Source organism: Palaemon carinicauda, chromosome 18 (assembly GCF_036898095.1).
Source record: "Palaemon carinicauda isolate YSFRI2023 chromosome 18, ASM3689809v2, whole genome shotgun sequence".
NCBI classification, from domain to species: Eukaryota; Metazoa; Arthropoda; class Malacostraca; order Decapoda; family Palaemonidae; genus Palaemon; species Palaemon carinicauda.
The window spans coordinates 40,538,891-40,555,316 of record NC_090742.1 but is presented as its reverse complement, the minus strand read 5'-3'; the positions used below and the strand labels follow the sequence as shown (position 1 = coordinate 40,555,316).

The following is a 16,426-nucleotide window of genomic DNA, read 5'->3' as shown; positions in this document are numbered from 1 at the left end:
GCCCCAAGGAGGACCAAAGCTGAAAAAGGGAGGTTAGTGACATATCCTCCCACAGGGGGAGAGGTGGAGCTGCTTCACTAGCGGAAGCAACGTCATCTCTTGAGTCCCAAGGTTGGTAAACAATAGTACATCGGTCTACGCTACCACTCGACGGTCTCTCGAGAGACCGACCGAGTGGGAGCTGCGGAGGAGGTTTGGGCAATGGAAAAAGAGGCCTTGGGCTTTTCTCCTTTCAAAGCAACCTTCGAAGGAGAAATATCCCGTTTGGACTTCTTCTTCCGTTGTCGCGAAAACCTCTCCACTGGGAGGTAGACCACTCCCTACACTTGTTGCTATCACACCGTTGGCCCCTACAAGAAGGACAAAGGGTGTGAGGATGAGTCTCGACTGCCGACATGAATGTTCCACAGGGGCGGTCAGGAAACCCAGGGCAGGTGCGCATGAACACAGGGGCCAACTTCACATATACAGAACTAGAAAAAGAAAAGACAAAAGCAATTAAAAGGCTGCCAAATGACGGCGAGGATGAGAGCGGACACATCTGACCACCATCTGAGCCGAGAGCAAAAGTGGGCTCAAGCACAGGTGTGTGAGAGGGGGGGGGGTAGCAAGCTACCCTCCCCTACCCCCGCCAACTAGCGGTGCGGGTAGTAAACCCTCGTTAAAAATTAATGGCTCGTCATTTCAGCTACGCCAAAAGTAATACCCCTATTAAATAGCGTGGTTTGTATTCCAGTTACGGAACAATTCAGTATTGTATAAATTTTGCAAAGCAAATTGATCAATCTAAAAGTAAACTAGTTTACTAAACCTATTCAATTGAATAACATTAGTCCTGTCTGGCATGTAAATTTTCACACCCCAAAAAAACTAAACATTGTACAGTATATGCAGGTCATAAAATGGAATAGGAAAACTGACAAATCCCACATCAACAAAAATAAATTCAAAAGCAATCAGAAGTGTCTTACAAGTTTTTCAAGAAGCATATACTTAATCATCCTTTATCTTTCCCACAGATTAATAACTGAAATACTGTAATGTACAATACTATAATATCACTAACACAAAACAAAAACCATTTGATGGGGAGATAATGGTCATACAGTCCCCAATCAGGTTAAAACACTGCTCCATTAGATATGTTAAGTTACAAAGATTCTTTGAAATAACTTGTTGCTCTTTCCAAGTACAGTTAAAGGGCAGTACTTATCTAATTATTCATTAACACCTAAGGTATCTTATCCAGACTTTCTCATGTTTACACCAAGAGTTAAATTTTCTTTTCTGCACTAAATATCTTAGTTTTTCATAACTGTTATGGGTAGCCTACATTGATGACAGAGGAACCAGGTGAATTGATACATAAGTCATAAAAATATAGATAGTTTAGATATTGCACAATAATTAGAAAACAAGTAATTAATGAAGCAGATATTAACTCAAACTTGATAACACTTAGTAACAGATATAACAACATCTAAATGTTGCGCTCCACAAGTCACGGTAAACTTCGTTCAGTTAAGCCAAGGTAGGGTGTATCTTGTTTAAAGGAAAATAATCCACAGCCATGCACCAATGGGCAAATTGGCAGATGGTAAATACCATAAACAAGGGTATTCATTCGTGCATCATACCAATATTTCAATAACTAGACTAGGCTATAAATTTATAACAAGAATTATATACAGGTAGCCTATAACAATTGCTAGGACTACTTGTTTTAAAATCAATAACTCTCATTTCAAAAAGTCCAAAATGACAAATTCGGAGATAATTTGTATTTTTCCTAACCATACAAACCTTAGCTATTTACATAGGGTTTACTTTCGGCGTAGCTGAAATGACGAGCCATTAGAATTTAACGAGGGTGTATTACCCCCGCGCTAGTTAGCAAGGGGGTAGGGGAGTGGTAGCTAGTTAGCAAGGGGGTAGGGGAGTGGTAGCTAGCTACCCCTCCCCCCCTCACACATCGGTGAACTGCTTCACTTCACTTAGAGGTAGGACTTGCCTTGGGGGACAGGGCTGGCGGGCAAATATGTGTAAATAGCTAAGGTTTGTATGGTTAGGAAAAATACAAATTATCTCCGAATTTGTCATTTGTTCCGTAACCGAAATACAAACCACGCTATTTACATAGGGTGACTTACCCTTAGGAAGGGTGGAAAGTCCCCAGCCTTACTGGCTTTGGCTTACCCGGGGACTCAGAATCCGAGTGAGTAGCACTCGAGAAAAAGAGTCCCTGCACCTTGCAAGTTTCTTGTTACGCAAGAAACGTGCGGCCTACATAAGCTTGTGTGTAGAGGGAAGAAGTGTGACTTGTCCTAGGAAGTCGACCTAAAGTCCTTTATATGGAATTCTAGGCTAGGACGTTCCCAATACCACCTCGTCAGGGTATGGGGGACGCGACAGTATTAACTTAATACTAGGAACACAAGGAAGCATGGTTTACCTGCACAGGTTTGAGGTCAGCTATGCAGAGAACCCAGGATGCTGCTTTCCCCAAGAGAGGGGAGGATGAAGAAAGAAGTAAGGGCCAGACTTACTTATTTCATTCATGCAGTCTAAAAACGGATAACAATGCCCTCAACCTTCTGCTACCTGTCCATTAAGGAGCCTGAGGTTAGACCAGCTGTTGTGTAGCCACCACAGGGCCGATAGAAAAAGGTATCGAGGCTCCTGTGGGTCACGTCCTGCAGGTAGTGGACTGTGAAGGTCGTTAGACGCTTCCAGACTCCAGCTTGTACCACCTGCGTCACAGAGTAGTTTCTCTTGAAGGCCAGGGACGTTGCGATGACTCTGACATCGTGTGCCCTAAGGCGACGTGACGGAGGAGGATCTGGATTCAGGGCGTGATGGATGACCCTTTGAGTCCAGGCTGAAAAGGCATCCTTGATGACCCTCCTCTCCGTCCTCCGTGCTCCCAAACAGGGCTTGCACGTGAGGACGAACTGCAGCTGTTCTTTAAGATAACCCCTCCGACTCCTTACTGGGTATAGTAGGAGAAGGTCTGGGTCATCTGTTACAGAACAGAGACTAGAAATCCTGAAGGAGTCGACCGAAGGTCCGGGACTCCAAGATTTTGAGTCTAGTAACCAACTCAGGGACGAACCTGAACGTTACCTCTACCTATCCTCTTGAATGGGCGACGTCGTACAAGAGACCATGAAGTTCGTTGACACGCTTGGCCAAGGCCAGAGCGAGCAGGAGCACCGTCTTCCAAGACCGGTGACGATCAGAAGCCTGGTGTAATGGTTCGCAAGGAGATCTCTCAAGAGCCCTAAGAGCCCGAACCATTTTCAATGGAGGAGGTCTCACTTCCGACTGGGGGCAGGTAAGTTCGTAGTTTCGTATGAGTGAAGAAAGATCCAGCGAGGAGGAAATGTCTATTCCTTTCAGCCTGAAGGCCAGGCTAAAGGCTGAGCGATAGGCTTCCACCGCCGAGAGCGAAAGGCGCATTTCCTCCCGCCGATATACAATGACTCCGCTATTGCTGGAATAGAGGCATCAAGGGGAGAGGTACCTCTCCCACAACACCAACCACAGAAGCCTCTCCACTTCGTCTGGTAGACCCCTGCGGATGACTTTCGCAGGTGTCGAGACATCCGCTCCGCAACTTGTTGCGGAACGCCTCCCTCTGTGAGGGAATGCTGGATGGTCTCCAGGCGTTAAGCCGAAGCAATGCTACGGCTTGTGGTAGATGTTGCCGTGTGGTTGTTTGAGTAGCTCGTGCCGTGGGGGAAGCTCTCCCAGGAGTTCCGTCAAGAGATGCAGAAGTTCCGGGAACCGCTCTGCATGATGCCGCAGCGGAGCTATCAGAGTCATCGACAGGTTGACCGATAGTCTGGTCTTGTTGAGCCCCTTCTCAACAGACAGAACGGTGGGGAGACGTAGACGTCGATGTTGTCCCACTGTGTAGGAAGGCATCTTGCCAGAGTGCCTTGGGGTCTTGGACTGGGAGTAGTACAGCGGCAGCTTGAAATTCAAGGCTGTCGCCAACAGGGCCACAAGGTCAGGACTTGTTGGCTACCAGGGGGGGCCGAAGACCACTCGGTACTATCTATCTGTGAGGCCCTGCTCAGACTGTCGGAGAGCACATTCCTTTGACCGGAATGAAGCGAGCCGATAGGGTATTGAGTGGACTTCGGTTCATCTCAGTATCTCTACTGCAAGATGAGAAAGTTGATATGAAAAGGTACCTCCCTGCTTGTTGAAACAAAAGGCACTACCGTGGAGTTGTCATCCACGGAGTGACTCGCCAGGGTCTGTTGGAAGTGTTGAAGGGCCAGACTACGGCCTTCATTCCTAGCAGATTGATGTGGAGGTACCCTTCTGGTTCTGATCATAGCCTGATTCAGAACATGGGCGCCCCCCCCCCCCCCTTGTTTTGATGAGTCCGAGAACAGCATCAAATGCGGGGGAAGGGCAAGAAGATCCATTCCCTTGCAAAGGTTTCCATAGGTCAACTACCACTGCTGGTCCATTCGTTCCGCAGGTCCCAAAGGGACCAGAATGTCCGGGGAATCGTTGTCTTGATTCCACCGGAACTTGGGTCGCCAATGCAGGGATCTCATCCTGAGGGGGCCGTTGGAACTAACCTGGCCAAGGAGGAAAGGTGACCTAGGAGGCGTAATCAAGATGGGGCTGGAAGCTCTCCTCGTCTGAGGAAAGGTTCTGCGACTCCCCTCAGCCTTGCTATCCTGACATCTGATGGGAAGGCTTGGAGATTTGGAGTCTAATATCATGCCTAGATATCCCAGTTGTTGAGATGGAAGCAGAGAAGACTTCTCAAGAATTACCATGATCCCTAGATCTTGGCAAAGTCCCAGAAGCTTGTCTCGGTGTCGAAGAAGGGTCGATTCCGAGACTGCCTGGGATAGCCAGTCATCCAAAAACGAAGGAGACGGAAGCCGCTCCTGTGTGGCCATGAAGATAACAGGGTGAACATTCTGGAGGACACCTGCGGTGCTGTGGAGAGATCGAAACACCGCACCTTGAACTGGTATATCTTGTTGTCTAGGCTGAATTTCAAGTACTTCCTGGAAGACGGATGGATTGGGATCTGGAAGTACCCGTCCTTCAGATCCAGTGTGCACATGAAGACTTGTGGTCTCACTACAAGCCTGATTGATTCTGCTGTTCTACGCTGAACGAAGTTTGTTCGACAAACTTGTTCAGGGTTGAGAGGTCGAGACAGGTCTCCAGCCTTCAGATGCTTTCTTACAAGAAAGAGTTGACTGAAGAAGCCGGGGGGGGGGAGCCGTCGATGACCTTTTGAAGAGCATGGTCCCGATTTCTGCCCGAAGGGCTAGCCCCTTTGCCGATCCCATGACATAGGAGCTCAGCGACACTGGATTCGCTGTCAGTGGAGGTAGAGATGTAAAGAACGGGACGCGATATCCTTGGCTGATCACGGAGATCGTACAGGAATCGGCCCCGAGTTGTTGCCACCTGAGCGAGCAACCTTAGGCATCCCCCCACTGGAGACCATGCAGGGGGGTTGCAAATCCTAGCGTTTGCGGCCTCGGCCGTCCCTCAGGATTATTGCCTCCCCAGAAGGACTTCCCGCCCTTCTTGTCTCTGACAGGAGGGGGCTGCTGTTTAGACACCTTGTCTTAGCTGCCAGGGCCGGTTCCGATGTCCTAGGCTGACGAAGCTGTTGTTGTTGAGGCGCTGGAGGCTTGTAGGGTCTGGATGCAAGTGCCTTTGGAGGAGCGAATCGTGATTCGCTTCCTCCACCTCTCAGCTGTCCGTTCCCCGTCCTTGGGCTCAAAACAAGGTCTTTCCAAGGGTGGAAGTGTGTCTGAGCTTGCCGACATCCATGGTTGGGACTTCCGAGAGGAACCTCTCGGTCACTGCATCTCAATGCTTCAACATCGAGTTTGCCCACAAGTTCGAAACCTGGTGAGCCGGGAAACGATGGTGCTCGTGCCCGAGAGGAGGAAAGTTCTATGACCTTCCTTGAGCTCTCCTTGGACAAATTCTCGGATCGCAACAGGATGCCCAGAGATCCAAGCCAGACATCCAGCCACGAAGTGGCCCGCATGGAACACTTTGCGGCTTTCTCCTGGCTTAAGATCTCCGAAGACGAGAATGTCACCTGCCGGGCGGAGAATTTCTCGAGAGAAAAAACTCCCTGGTAAGACCCTTCCACGGAATGGTGGAGAGGAAGGGCTAAACCAGGTTCCCCCATGATCTCGAAGTACCTCCTCTGCTGACGGCTGCTCACGGGAAGGGGGGGGAAGGCGGAGAACTGTAACAAACAGAATTATAACAATTATAAATATGTAATTCATCTAAGAATGTTCACTAATTGCAAGAACGAATGAACCCCGAAGGGAAGCGTTCTACACAGAAGCTGAAAAGTTAACAAATACAATTAGATTTAATTAAAAAATAATTGAGACAAAATAAACGGAGTAGCAACTCATCCTGCAACGGGAAGGAAGCTACCGTAATACGTAGTAATAAAAGGGGTGAACGACCTCAAGGAGAGAGAGAGAGACCGTAGTCAAACTAAACTCCCAAGTTCCCTACGCTGATAGACCAAGTTCCCCGTAGGGAAGGAGGTACAGCGGAGAACAGATTAATAAATAAAGTCCAGCGATGACGATTCCCCACGGCACCCGCCAAAGGGAGACCGAAGGACCAAGGGAGCGATCGCGACCCATGAAAAGTCACCATGGTGGCCTGAGACTACACGGAGAAGTTGTCGTACAATGAGTGGACTTCCTACACACACACACAGCACAAACACTGAAAAGGAAACATGTTATTTTTATTAGTAAAATAAATTTTTGAATATACTTACCCGATAATCATGTAGCTGTCAACTCCGTTGCCCGACAGAATTCTATGGAGGGATACGCCAGCTATCACAATACTAGAAGGGGTGTACTTACCAGCGCCACCTGTGGCCAGGTACTCAAGTACTTCTTGTAGACACCTCCTCAATTATTCCTCGGTCCACTGGTTCTCTATGGGGAGGAAGGAAGGGTCGATTAAATCATGATTATCGGGTAAGTATATTCAAAAATTTATTTTACTAATAAAAATAACATTTTTCAATATTAAACTTACCCGATAATCATGTAGCTGATTCACACCCAGGGGGGTGGGTGAAAACCAGTGTACAAGATTAAAGGATAGCTAAGTATCCCATATTTCATATAACAGTTATCTCAAATAACAATGAAATAATAAGTACCTGGTAAGGAAGTCGAATTGAACCGTTACTCTGCCTCTTTTTAAAGTTCGTCTTCCTTACTGAGCGCAGCGTTCCTCTTGGAGGCTGAATCAACCCAAAGGTGCCAAAGTATATGGGGTTGCAACCCCTACTAAAGGACCTCTACAAAACCTCTAACCCAGGCGCTTCTCAAGAATGAATAGACCACCCGCCAAATCAAAAGGATGCAGAAGGCTTCTTAGCCTACCGTAACAACCATAAAAACAACAATAAAAGCATTCAAGAGAAAGGTTAAAAAAGGTTATGGGATTAAGGGAATGTAGTGGCTGAGCCCTCACCTACTACTGCACTCGCTGCTACGAATGGTCCCAGGGTGTAGCAGTTCTCGTAAAGAGACTGGACATCTTTAAGATAAAATGATGCAAACACTGACTTGCTCCTCCAATAGGTTGCATCCATTATGCTCTGCAGAGAACGGTTTTTATTAAAGGCCATCGAAGTAGCTACGGCTCTTACTTCGTGGGTCCTTACCTTCAGCAATGCAAGGTCTTCCTCCTTTAAGTGAGAGTGGGCTTCTCTAATCAGAAGCCTTATATAATACGAAACCCCATTCTTGGACATGGGCCTCGAAGGTTTCTTGATGGCACACCATAAGGCTTCTGACTGTCCTCGAAGAGGTTTAGACCTCTTAAGATAAAATTTGAGAGCTCTGACAGGGCAAAGAACTCTCTCTAGTTCGTTACCTACCATGTTGGAGAGGCTAGGTATTTCAAACGATCTAGGCCAAGGACGTGAAGGAAGTTCGTTCTTTGCTAGGAATCCGAGCTGAAAAGAACATGTTGCAGATTCGGTCGTGAAACCAATGTTCTTGCTGAAGGCATGAACCTCACTGACTCTCTTAGCTGTTGCAAGGCAGACGAGAAAAAGTGTCTTGAGGGTAAGGTCCTTGAAGGAAGCTGACTGGAGAGGTTCGAACCTAGGTGACATAAGGAACCTTAAGACTACGTCTAGGTTCCAGCCTGGAGTGGATAGACGACGCTCTTTAGACGTCTCAAAAGACTTAAGAATGTCTTGAAGGTCCTTGTTGGAAGAAAGGTCCAAACCTCTGTGGCGGAGAACTGAAGCCAACATACTCCTATACCCTTTAATCGTAGGGGCTGAAAGGGATCTCTCATTCCTAAGATGTAGAAGGAAGTCAGCTATTTGGGTCACAGAGGTATTGGTAGAGGATATTGAATTGGCTCTACACCAGCTTCGGAAGACCTCCCACTTAGACTGGTAGACTCTACGAGTGGAAACCCTTCTCGCTCTGGCAATCGCACTGGCTGCCTCCTTCGAAAAGCCTCTAGCTCTAGCGAATCTTTCGACAGTCTGAAGGCAGTCAGCCGAAGAGCGTGGAGGTTTGGGTGCAACCTGTCTACGTGAGGTTGACGTAGAAGGTCCACTCTTAGAGGTAGAGTCCTGGGGATGTCGACTAGCCATTGAAGTACCTCTGTGAACCATTCTCTTGCAGGCCAAAGGGGAGCAACCAGCGTCAGCCGTGTCCCTTCGTGCGAGATGAATTTTTGCAGAACTTTGTTTATTATCTTGAACGGTGGGAATGCGTACAGGTCGAGATGGGACCAGTTCAGTAGAAAAGCATCCACATGAACTGCTGCAGGGTCTGGAACAGGGGAACAGTACAGCGGAAGTCTCTTGGTTATGGAGGTGGCAAACAGATCTATGGTAGGTTGACCCCACAAGGTCCAAAGTCTGTTGCACACACTCTTGTGGAGGGTCCATTCCGTGGGAATGACCTGATTCCTTCTGCTTAGGCGATCTGCTGAGACGTTCATATCGCCCTGAATGAACCTCGTGACCAGAGTGAGGTTTAGACCTCTTGACCAAATGAGGAGGTCCCTTGCGATCTCGTATAGGCTCCTCGAATGGGTCCCTCCTTGCTTGGAGATGTAAGCCAAGGCTGTGGTATTGTCTGAGTTCACCTCCACCACTTTGCCTAGCAGGAGGGACTTGAAGTTCAACAGGGCTAAATGAACTGCTAGTAGCTCCTTGCAGTTGATGTGGAGTAATCCCTGTTCTTCGTTCCACGTTCCCGAGCATTCCCGTCCGTTCAAGGTCGCACCCCAGCCCGAGTCCGATGCATCTGAGAAGAGATGAAGATTGGGGGTCTGAATAGCCAACGATAGACCCTCCCTGAGAAGGAGGTTGTGCTTCCACCACAGGAGAGTGGTCTTCATCTCTTGGGTGATTGGGATAGAGACTGCTTCGAGAGTCGAACCCTTGTCCCAATGAGCTGCAAGATGGAATTGAAGAGTGCGGAGGTGGAGTCTCCCTAGCTCGACGAACAGGGCCAGTGATGAAAGGGTCCCTGTGAGACTCATCCACTGTCTCACCGAGCAACTGCTCCTCTTCAGCATGCTCATGATGCACTCTAGGGCTTGGCTTATCCTGGGGGCCGATGGAAAAGCCCGAAAATCCTGACTCCGAATCTCCATTCCCAGGTACACAATGGATTGGGAGGGAATGAGTTAAGACTTTTCTATGTTGACTAATAGACCCAGTTCTCTGATTAAGTCTAAAGTCCAATTGAGATTCTCCAGACAGCGACGACTCGTGGAGCCTCTCAACAGCCAGTCGTCTAAGTAGAGGGAGGCTCTGATGTCCGATAAGTGTAGGAATTTTGCTATATTCCTCATCAGATGAGTAAAGACCATAGGAGCTGTGCTTAGGCCAAAACACAGGGCTTGGAACTGGTAGACAACCTTTCCAAAAACGAATCTCAGGAAAGGTTGGGAGTCTGGATGAATAGGAACGTGAAAGTAGGCATCTTTCAAGTCCAACGAGACCATCCAGTCCTCCTGCCTGACCGCTGCTAAGACCGACTTCGTCGTCTCCATCGTGAACGTCTGCTTGGTGACATACGCGTTGAGCGCGCTGACGTCCAGCACCGGTCTCCAACCTCCTGTCTTCTTGGCCACAAGAAAGAGACGGTTGTAGAAGCCCGGGGATTGATGGTCCCGGACTATAACCACTGCCTTCTTCTGCACAAGTAGCGACACCTCCTGGTGCAATGCTAGCCTCTTGTCCTCTTCTTTGTAGTTGGGAGAGAGGTTGATGGGCGATGTGGTCAGAGGTGGTTTGAGGCAGAATGGAATCCTGTAACCGTTCCTCAGCCAACTGACAGACTGGGCGTCTGCACCTCTCTTCTCCCAGGCTCGCCAGAAGATCTTGAGTCTGGCTCCTACTGCTGTCTGGAGATGCGGAGAGTCAGTTTTTTCCTTTAGATGTCCTGGAGCCTTTCCTGGACTTGCTCCTGTAAGAGTCTGGACGAGAGCTTCCTCGGCTGGGGGCTCTACCACGAAAGGGCGGAATGAACCTCGTAGCAGGGGTATCAGCCACTGGGGAGCGATAAGTCTTGGGGACTGAGGTAGCAACCTTAGACTTACGAGCCGATGAGGCTACAAGATCGTGTGTGTCCTTTTGTATCAGGGCAGCAGACAAGTCCTTAACCAGCTCTTCGGGGAAGAGGAACTTCGAGAGCGGAGCAAAAAGGAGTTGTGACCTTTGGCAAGGTGTAATGCTGGAGGAAAGGAAGGTACACAGCTGTTCCCTTTTCTTCAAAACCCCTGATACAAACATCGACGCAAGCTCACCAGATCCATCCCTAATGGCCTTATCCATGCAGGACATTAATAGCATGGCAGAATCCTTGTCCGCAGGAGAGGTTTTCTTGCTGAGGGCCCCCAGGCACCAGTCAAGAAAGTTGAACATCTCAAATGCTCTAAACAGTCCTTTCAGTAAGTGATCAAGGTCTGAGAAGGTCCAGCAAACCTTAGAGCGCCTCATTGCAGTTCTCCGAGGCGAGTCTACCAGACTTGAGAAGTCAGCCTGGGCAGAGGCAGGTACTCCCAAGCCTGGTGCTTCTCCTGTGGCATACCAAACGCTCGCTTTCGAAGTGAGCTTAGTCGGCGGGAACATGAAAGAAGTTTTGCCAAGGTGTTGCTTAGTCTGCAGCCACTCCCCTAAGATCCTTAATGCTCTCTTAGAGGACCTTGCTAGGACTAGCTTAGTATAGGAGGACTTAGCTTGTTGTATGCCCAGCGAAAACTCAGATGGCGGAGAGCGGGGAATAGCAGAGACAAAGTGGTCTGGATAAACCTCCCTAAGCAGAGCCAAGACCTTACGAAAGTCAATAGACTGTGGAGAAGGCTTGGATTCATCCACGTCTGACGAGGGATCCAGGTGTGCCTCCTCATCATCAGACGCCTCATCACCAGAGTGTAGCGAAGATATCGGACAAGAATGCTGAACAGCAGAGTCAGAACGAGTAGGAACAATATTAGTGGTTTCCTCTTCAAGTAACTGTTGAGGGAGAACCTGAGGCTCAGACTGCAAAGGCTGAATAAAAGACGAAGCAGAAGGAAGGCGCATGGGTGGAGGAGGCTGACTCCTAGCATGAGTGGTTGAACCCAAGGGTAGCGCTTGCTGAGCGGTTGGTGGAAGCGGAGTAGCAAGTTCCTGTTCCTGTGGTGTGAGCGGAGCGTGATGAGGTTGAGGCTGCGCAGAACAAGGTAAATGTCTCGCAAGCTGAGGCTCATGAGACGCAAGGCCAAGGTGTAGTGGAGCTTGCCTTGTGGATGGTTGAGCTCGCTGCAGCGAGAGCTGAGGAGACTGACTCATGGACGGGAGAGGTTGTTGTACCTCAACCGAGTGTTGCACCACTGGTGGAGCAGCAAGGGGAGGCGGAGGAAGAGAGGTATAATCCTCCTGATCCCATAGCAAAGGTTGCCTTAAAGAAGGCGGAGGCTGAACACCACTGGGAACAGCAAACTCAGACCGTGGCTCAACATCGTACGCCTGGCAGGTGGTACTGCGATCAGGCGGAGCAAGCGCAGGCGGAGCAAGCGCAGGCGGAGCGAGCGCAGGCGGAGCGAGCGCAGGCGGAGGGAGTGTAGGCGGAGGCGGAGGCGCAACACTCTCAGCCCGACACTCACGCATCAAGTCCGAAAGCTGTGCTTGCATGGACTGTAGTAGAGTCCACTTAGGGTCGGCAGAAACTACAGTAGGCTGAGGTAAAGCCTTAACAGTCGAGCTCTGTTGTGGCAGAACCTTACTCCTCTTGGGCGGAGTGCAGTCGACAGATGACTGAGGCGAGTCAGAGCTGAGCCAATGACTGCAACCTGGCTGAGCACTCGCGGACTGGACTCTGCGTTTAAGTGGTCTCGAGACCTGAGACCAACGTTTCTTCCCTGACAGATGATCAGCGGACGAGAAAAAGACGGGCTCAATCGTCTGCAGGTGGGAGTGACGGTCTTTGGAAGACACGCCCGCAACCACCGAGGATACTTCTGTGCGCCTAACAAGGCCTGCCGAACCCTTATGCCCTTCGACATTGCTTCTCCCCTGGGCTTGGGAGCTTGCAAGAGGTCCCGGACTGGGAGGACGACTGGCTCGCACAGAAGTATCCTCACGCACCACACTGGCACTGACACTAGCACTTGGCACTGCACTGACACTAGCACTCGTCACAGCACTGGCACTAATTCCACCCACTGCACTCTTGACCTTAAGTTCCTTGACTTCGGCCATCAGAGACTTATGGTCACTTACCACTGACTCTACTTTATCGCCTAAGGCCTGAATAGCACGCAAAACAACAGACATATCAGGCGGAGGGCAAACAGTAGGTTCGGGGGTAGCCACTACAGGGGTAGGAAAAGGTAGGGGATCATGAGGTGAGGAAAAAAGTGAAGAGTGAGAAGAACTCCTCCTAACTCTACCTCTCTCTAACTTAGATGAATATTTTAAAAGACGGACAAATTCCAGTTCCGAAAGTCCGGCGCATTCCTCACATCGATTTTCTAACTGACAGGGCCTGTCCCTACAGTCAGAACAAGCGGTGTGAGGATCTACCGAGGCCTTCGGAATACGCCTATTGCAAGACCTACATCGTCTATGGGAGGGGGCTTGCGAAATGTCAGACATCTTGAATCCAAAGAGTTAGCCAAAGGGGTTTCCAAAATCAAGCAAAAGATCGTTAACCGTTAATCAGGACTATATAAAAGCTATCTAGCTAATATAAGAAGGTTTCCAGTAAAGCGACAGCCGAAATCTGAGAGAATACTTCACCAATTAGCCGTGAACAAACTCGAAGATCATAAGCGTATCCCAGAACGTCTTGCCGGAAGCACGACAGAGGAATAATTGAGGAGGTGTCTACAAGAAGTACTTGAGTACCTGGCCACAGGTGGCGCTGGTAAGTACACCCCCTTCTAGTATTGTGATAGCTGGCGTATCCCTCCATAGAATTCTGTCGGGCAACGGAGTTGACAGCTACATGATTATCGGGTAAGTTTAATATTGAAAATTACTGTATTTCTATACTCAAATATATACATAAACATAAGAATGTTTACATATATATTAAGTATAAGAAAAGTAAGTAATTAAGTAAGACAAAACATTAATGGCTGCCATGCGAGGACGGGACAGAGACGTCTGTTCATTGTCCGAGCCAAAAGTGAAGAGTTCACCGGTGTGTGAGGGGGGGAGGGGTAGCTAGCTACCACTCCCCTACCCCCTTGCTAACTAGCGCGGGGGTAATAAACCCTCGTTAAATTCTAATGGCTCGTCATTTCAGCTACCTGTACGCCGAAAGTAAACCCTATGTAAATAGCGTGGTTTGTATTTCGATTATGGAACAATTCGTTTTTGGGTTCATGTTGAAACTGTGCAAAAGCAAAGTTATTCAGAGCATTTGTAAATGGGCAGACACAGGTCGACTCAGGCATGAGAAATATAGATGTTTAATCCAAGAGATAATGCCTAACATAAGACTAGCCCCAAACCCACCTTACCTACGTTAGTCTATCCACTTTTACTGTACAGTATAAGTGTGCAAGATTGGAACTTGAATAATAAAACTTTCTCTTCAAACAAACTAATTTTAACTTTATAAACTACTCTGTGCTAGGCAACCAAATACCTAGGTATCTAATATAACATTTCCCAATTCTAGCAGCTTCAGATATTAATTTACCATTTTCTATATTATTAGAACCTGATCACCTTACAATTGCATTCCAAGTGACCGACCAGAGTCATTTTCACTGTAAAGTTACATTTTTTTATAAGGTCAAAAAGCATTTTGGAGCATTTGGATATCAGCGGCCAGTTCCTCATGCGTTGATTAGAAATGAACATCAACTAACCTAAACTTTCCCTCCTAACCTAACCTACAAGCCGTGTCCTTACCTACTTAACTAAAGGGGGAAATAACAGCCCCCTGCGACCCCCCTTACACTGCTGTGTTCTAAGTTAGCCATAATAATACATACAGGTGGCCACTATCATACATACACCCCGCCCATTTTGAAACAGTTCTTTAGTTTTCTTACTTGGAAAGGAAATCTGTTAGGACATGCAATAATATAGCCATTTCGGTAAAGTTTTACAAGTCTACAAGGGAACGAGTGTCATTTTCGAAGAGAACGGACCTTTTTCTACATAAAAAAGTGGTCTTTCCCTAAGTTACATTACCCTGTAACATAGTACAATAACACTGCCATTTCCCCTTAGGAAAGAAAGAGATATTGCTGGTATACTAATATTTTTTAATTATTTCTATGTTGATAACAGTCAGAAAAAGTGTATTTCTCTAGTCGTAAGGACAGGAGAAACACGAAGATACGCCTGAAAATATATCTAATAAGGAAAGCCAATAAAAGGATATGACCTACCATGCGGTAAAATAAAGACAAGAAAGCCTAGGTGGCATATCCCTATCTGAAAATAAGGTCAGGCCTTAGGTTAGGTTGTATCTACATTTATAGTTTTTCAGTCGTAAATTCTCTAAATCGTTCAAAGCTCCTACAAATACAAGAGGAACACCCCTAAATTTCTATGGTGGGTTATTGTAATCTTGTGCAAATTTATAGTCAGTAACATACCCCACCCAAAGCTTTATCTCCGTCTCCGTGTCCTTGTCCTGTTGCTGCAACAAGGATTATGTGGCAGGTGTGTCCAACGTTCTACAAAGTACTCCTTTTTCGGTAATTGTTTACAACAACACGCTCTCCATTTACTACTAAATAATGCAATCCTGCAGTTCTCATCTTCTTGCACAGTAATTAGGTGGTTATTTAAATTCTGGGAAAGCAATAATTAGCAAGATATGTTGAGAAAGGGGGAAGGGGTTATAATAAGAAAATAGCTCGGTTTCCTCACTTAACGACTTGGAACTGACATGTCAACAAAGTCAAGCAAACAATTTGTGATGCCAGAGTACATAAACAGAAGTTCGTGATGCCAGCGTACATTTGATATACTGTATATTCAAAATAGACTTAATTAAAAATGGATTAATTACTCAAAATTGTCCATAAAATATGCAATTTACAAATAGTGACACTTTTGAGTAATCACTCAATTTTTTATTAAGTATATTATGAATATACAGTATATCAAATGTACACTGGCATCACGAACTTCTGTTTGGATGACTATGTTGACATGTCAGTTCCAAGTAGTTTAGTGAGGAAACAGAGCTATTATCTTTTTATAAACCCTTCCCCCTTCCTCAACATATCTTGCTAATTATTGCTTTCCCCGAATTTAAATAACCACCTAATTACTGGGCAAGATGAAAACTGCAGGATTGCATTATTTTGGAGTAAATGGAGAGCGTGGTGTTGTAAACAATTACCCCTTTATCTGTGGTGAAGCCTTAATTCGATTTAAAATTAAACATGCGTTATTTAGAGATACCTCGAGGCAGCATCCTAGGCCAGGTTAAGAAGGTTACAATGCTATATCTTTCCAGGATCATCATAAAAACAAGCTATGGTTAGTAAGACTATCGTAGGCTACCATTTTAAACATGGTAGACAGCAGTTGAAATAGCTAATATAAACAAAAAACTAGAAAATAACGATTTATTTCGACTATCACTTCTAGCAAGGTTAGCTAGCTACATGAATCATAACAGGGCATGGTTGGTTGCGGTACCTAACCAGTACGCCATCTTCGAGCAATTTCTACCAAATCCTTTTAATAATACCATTTACTTCATAACAAACTAACCTTTTTGAGTTCCTGGTCTGGTTCTCCCTTCGACATTTTGTGCCAATATATATGAATGAGCGTTAAATCGAAATAAAATTTACAGCAGGGCGTGAGACACTACGACTGATGTTATTGCCAAAGCAGCAGAGGTGGGTGGAAAACGCCTGTTATTTTGGG

General features: G+C 47.0%; 1 protein-coding gene across 1 annotated transcript in view; it reads right to left on the bottom strand.

Moving 5' to 3' along the window:
* Positions 1-16,426, bottom strand: part of Pfdn1 (prefoldin 1) — a 51,898-nt gene extending 35,472 nt beyond the window's left edge. Inside the window, exon 1 of the mRNA XM_068392318.1 lies at positions 16,268-16,426. Coding sequence (XP_068248419.1) covers positions 16,268-16,303 — 36 coding nt within the window. The 5' untranslated portion in view covers positions 16,304-16,426. The remainder of the gene's footprint in view (positions 1-16,267) is intronic.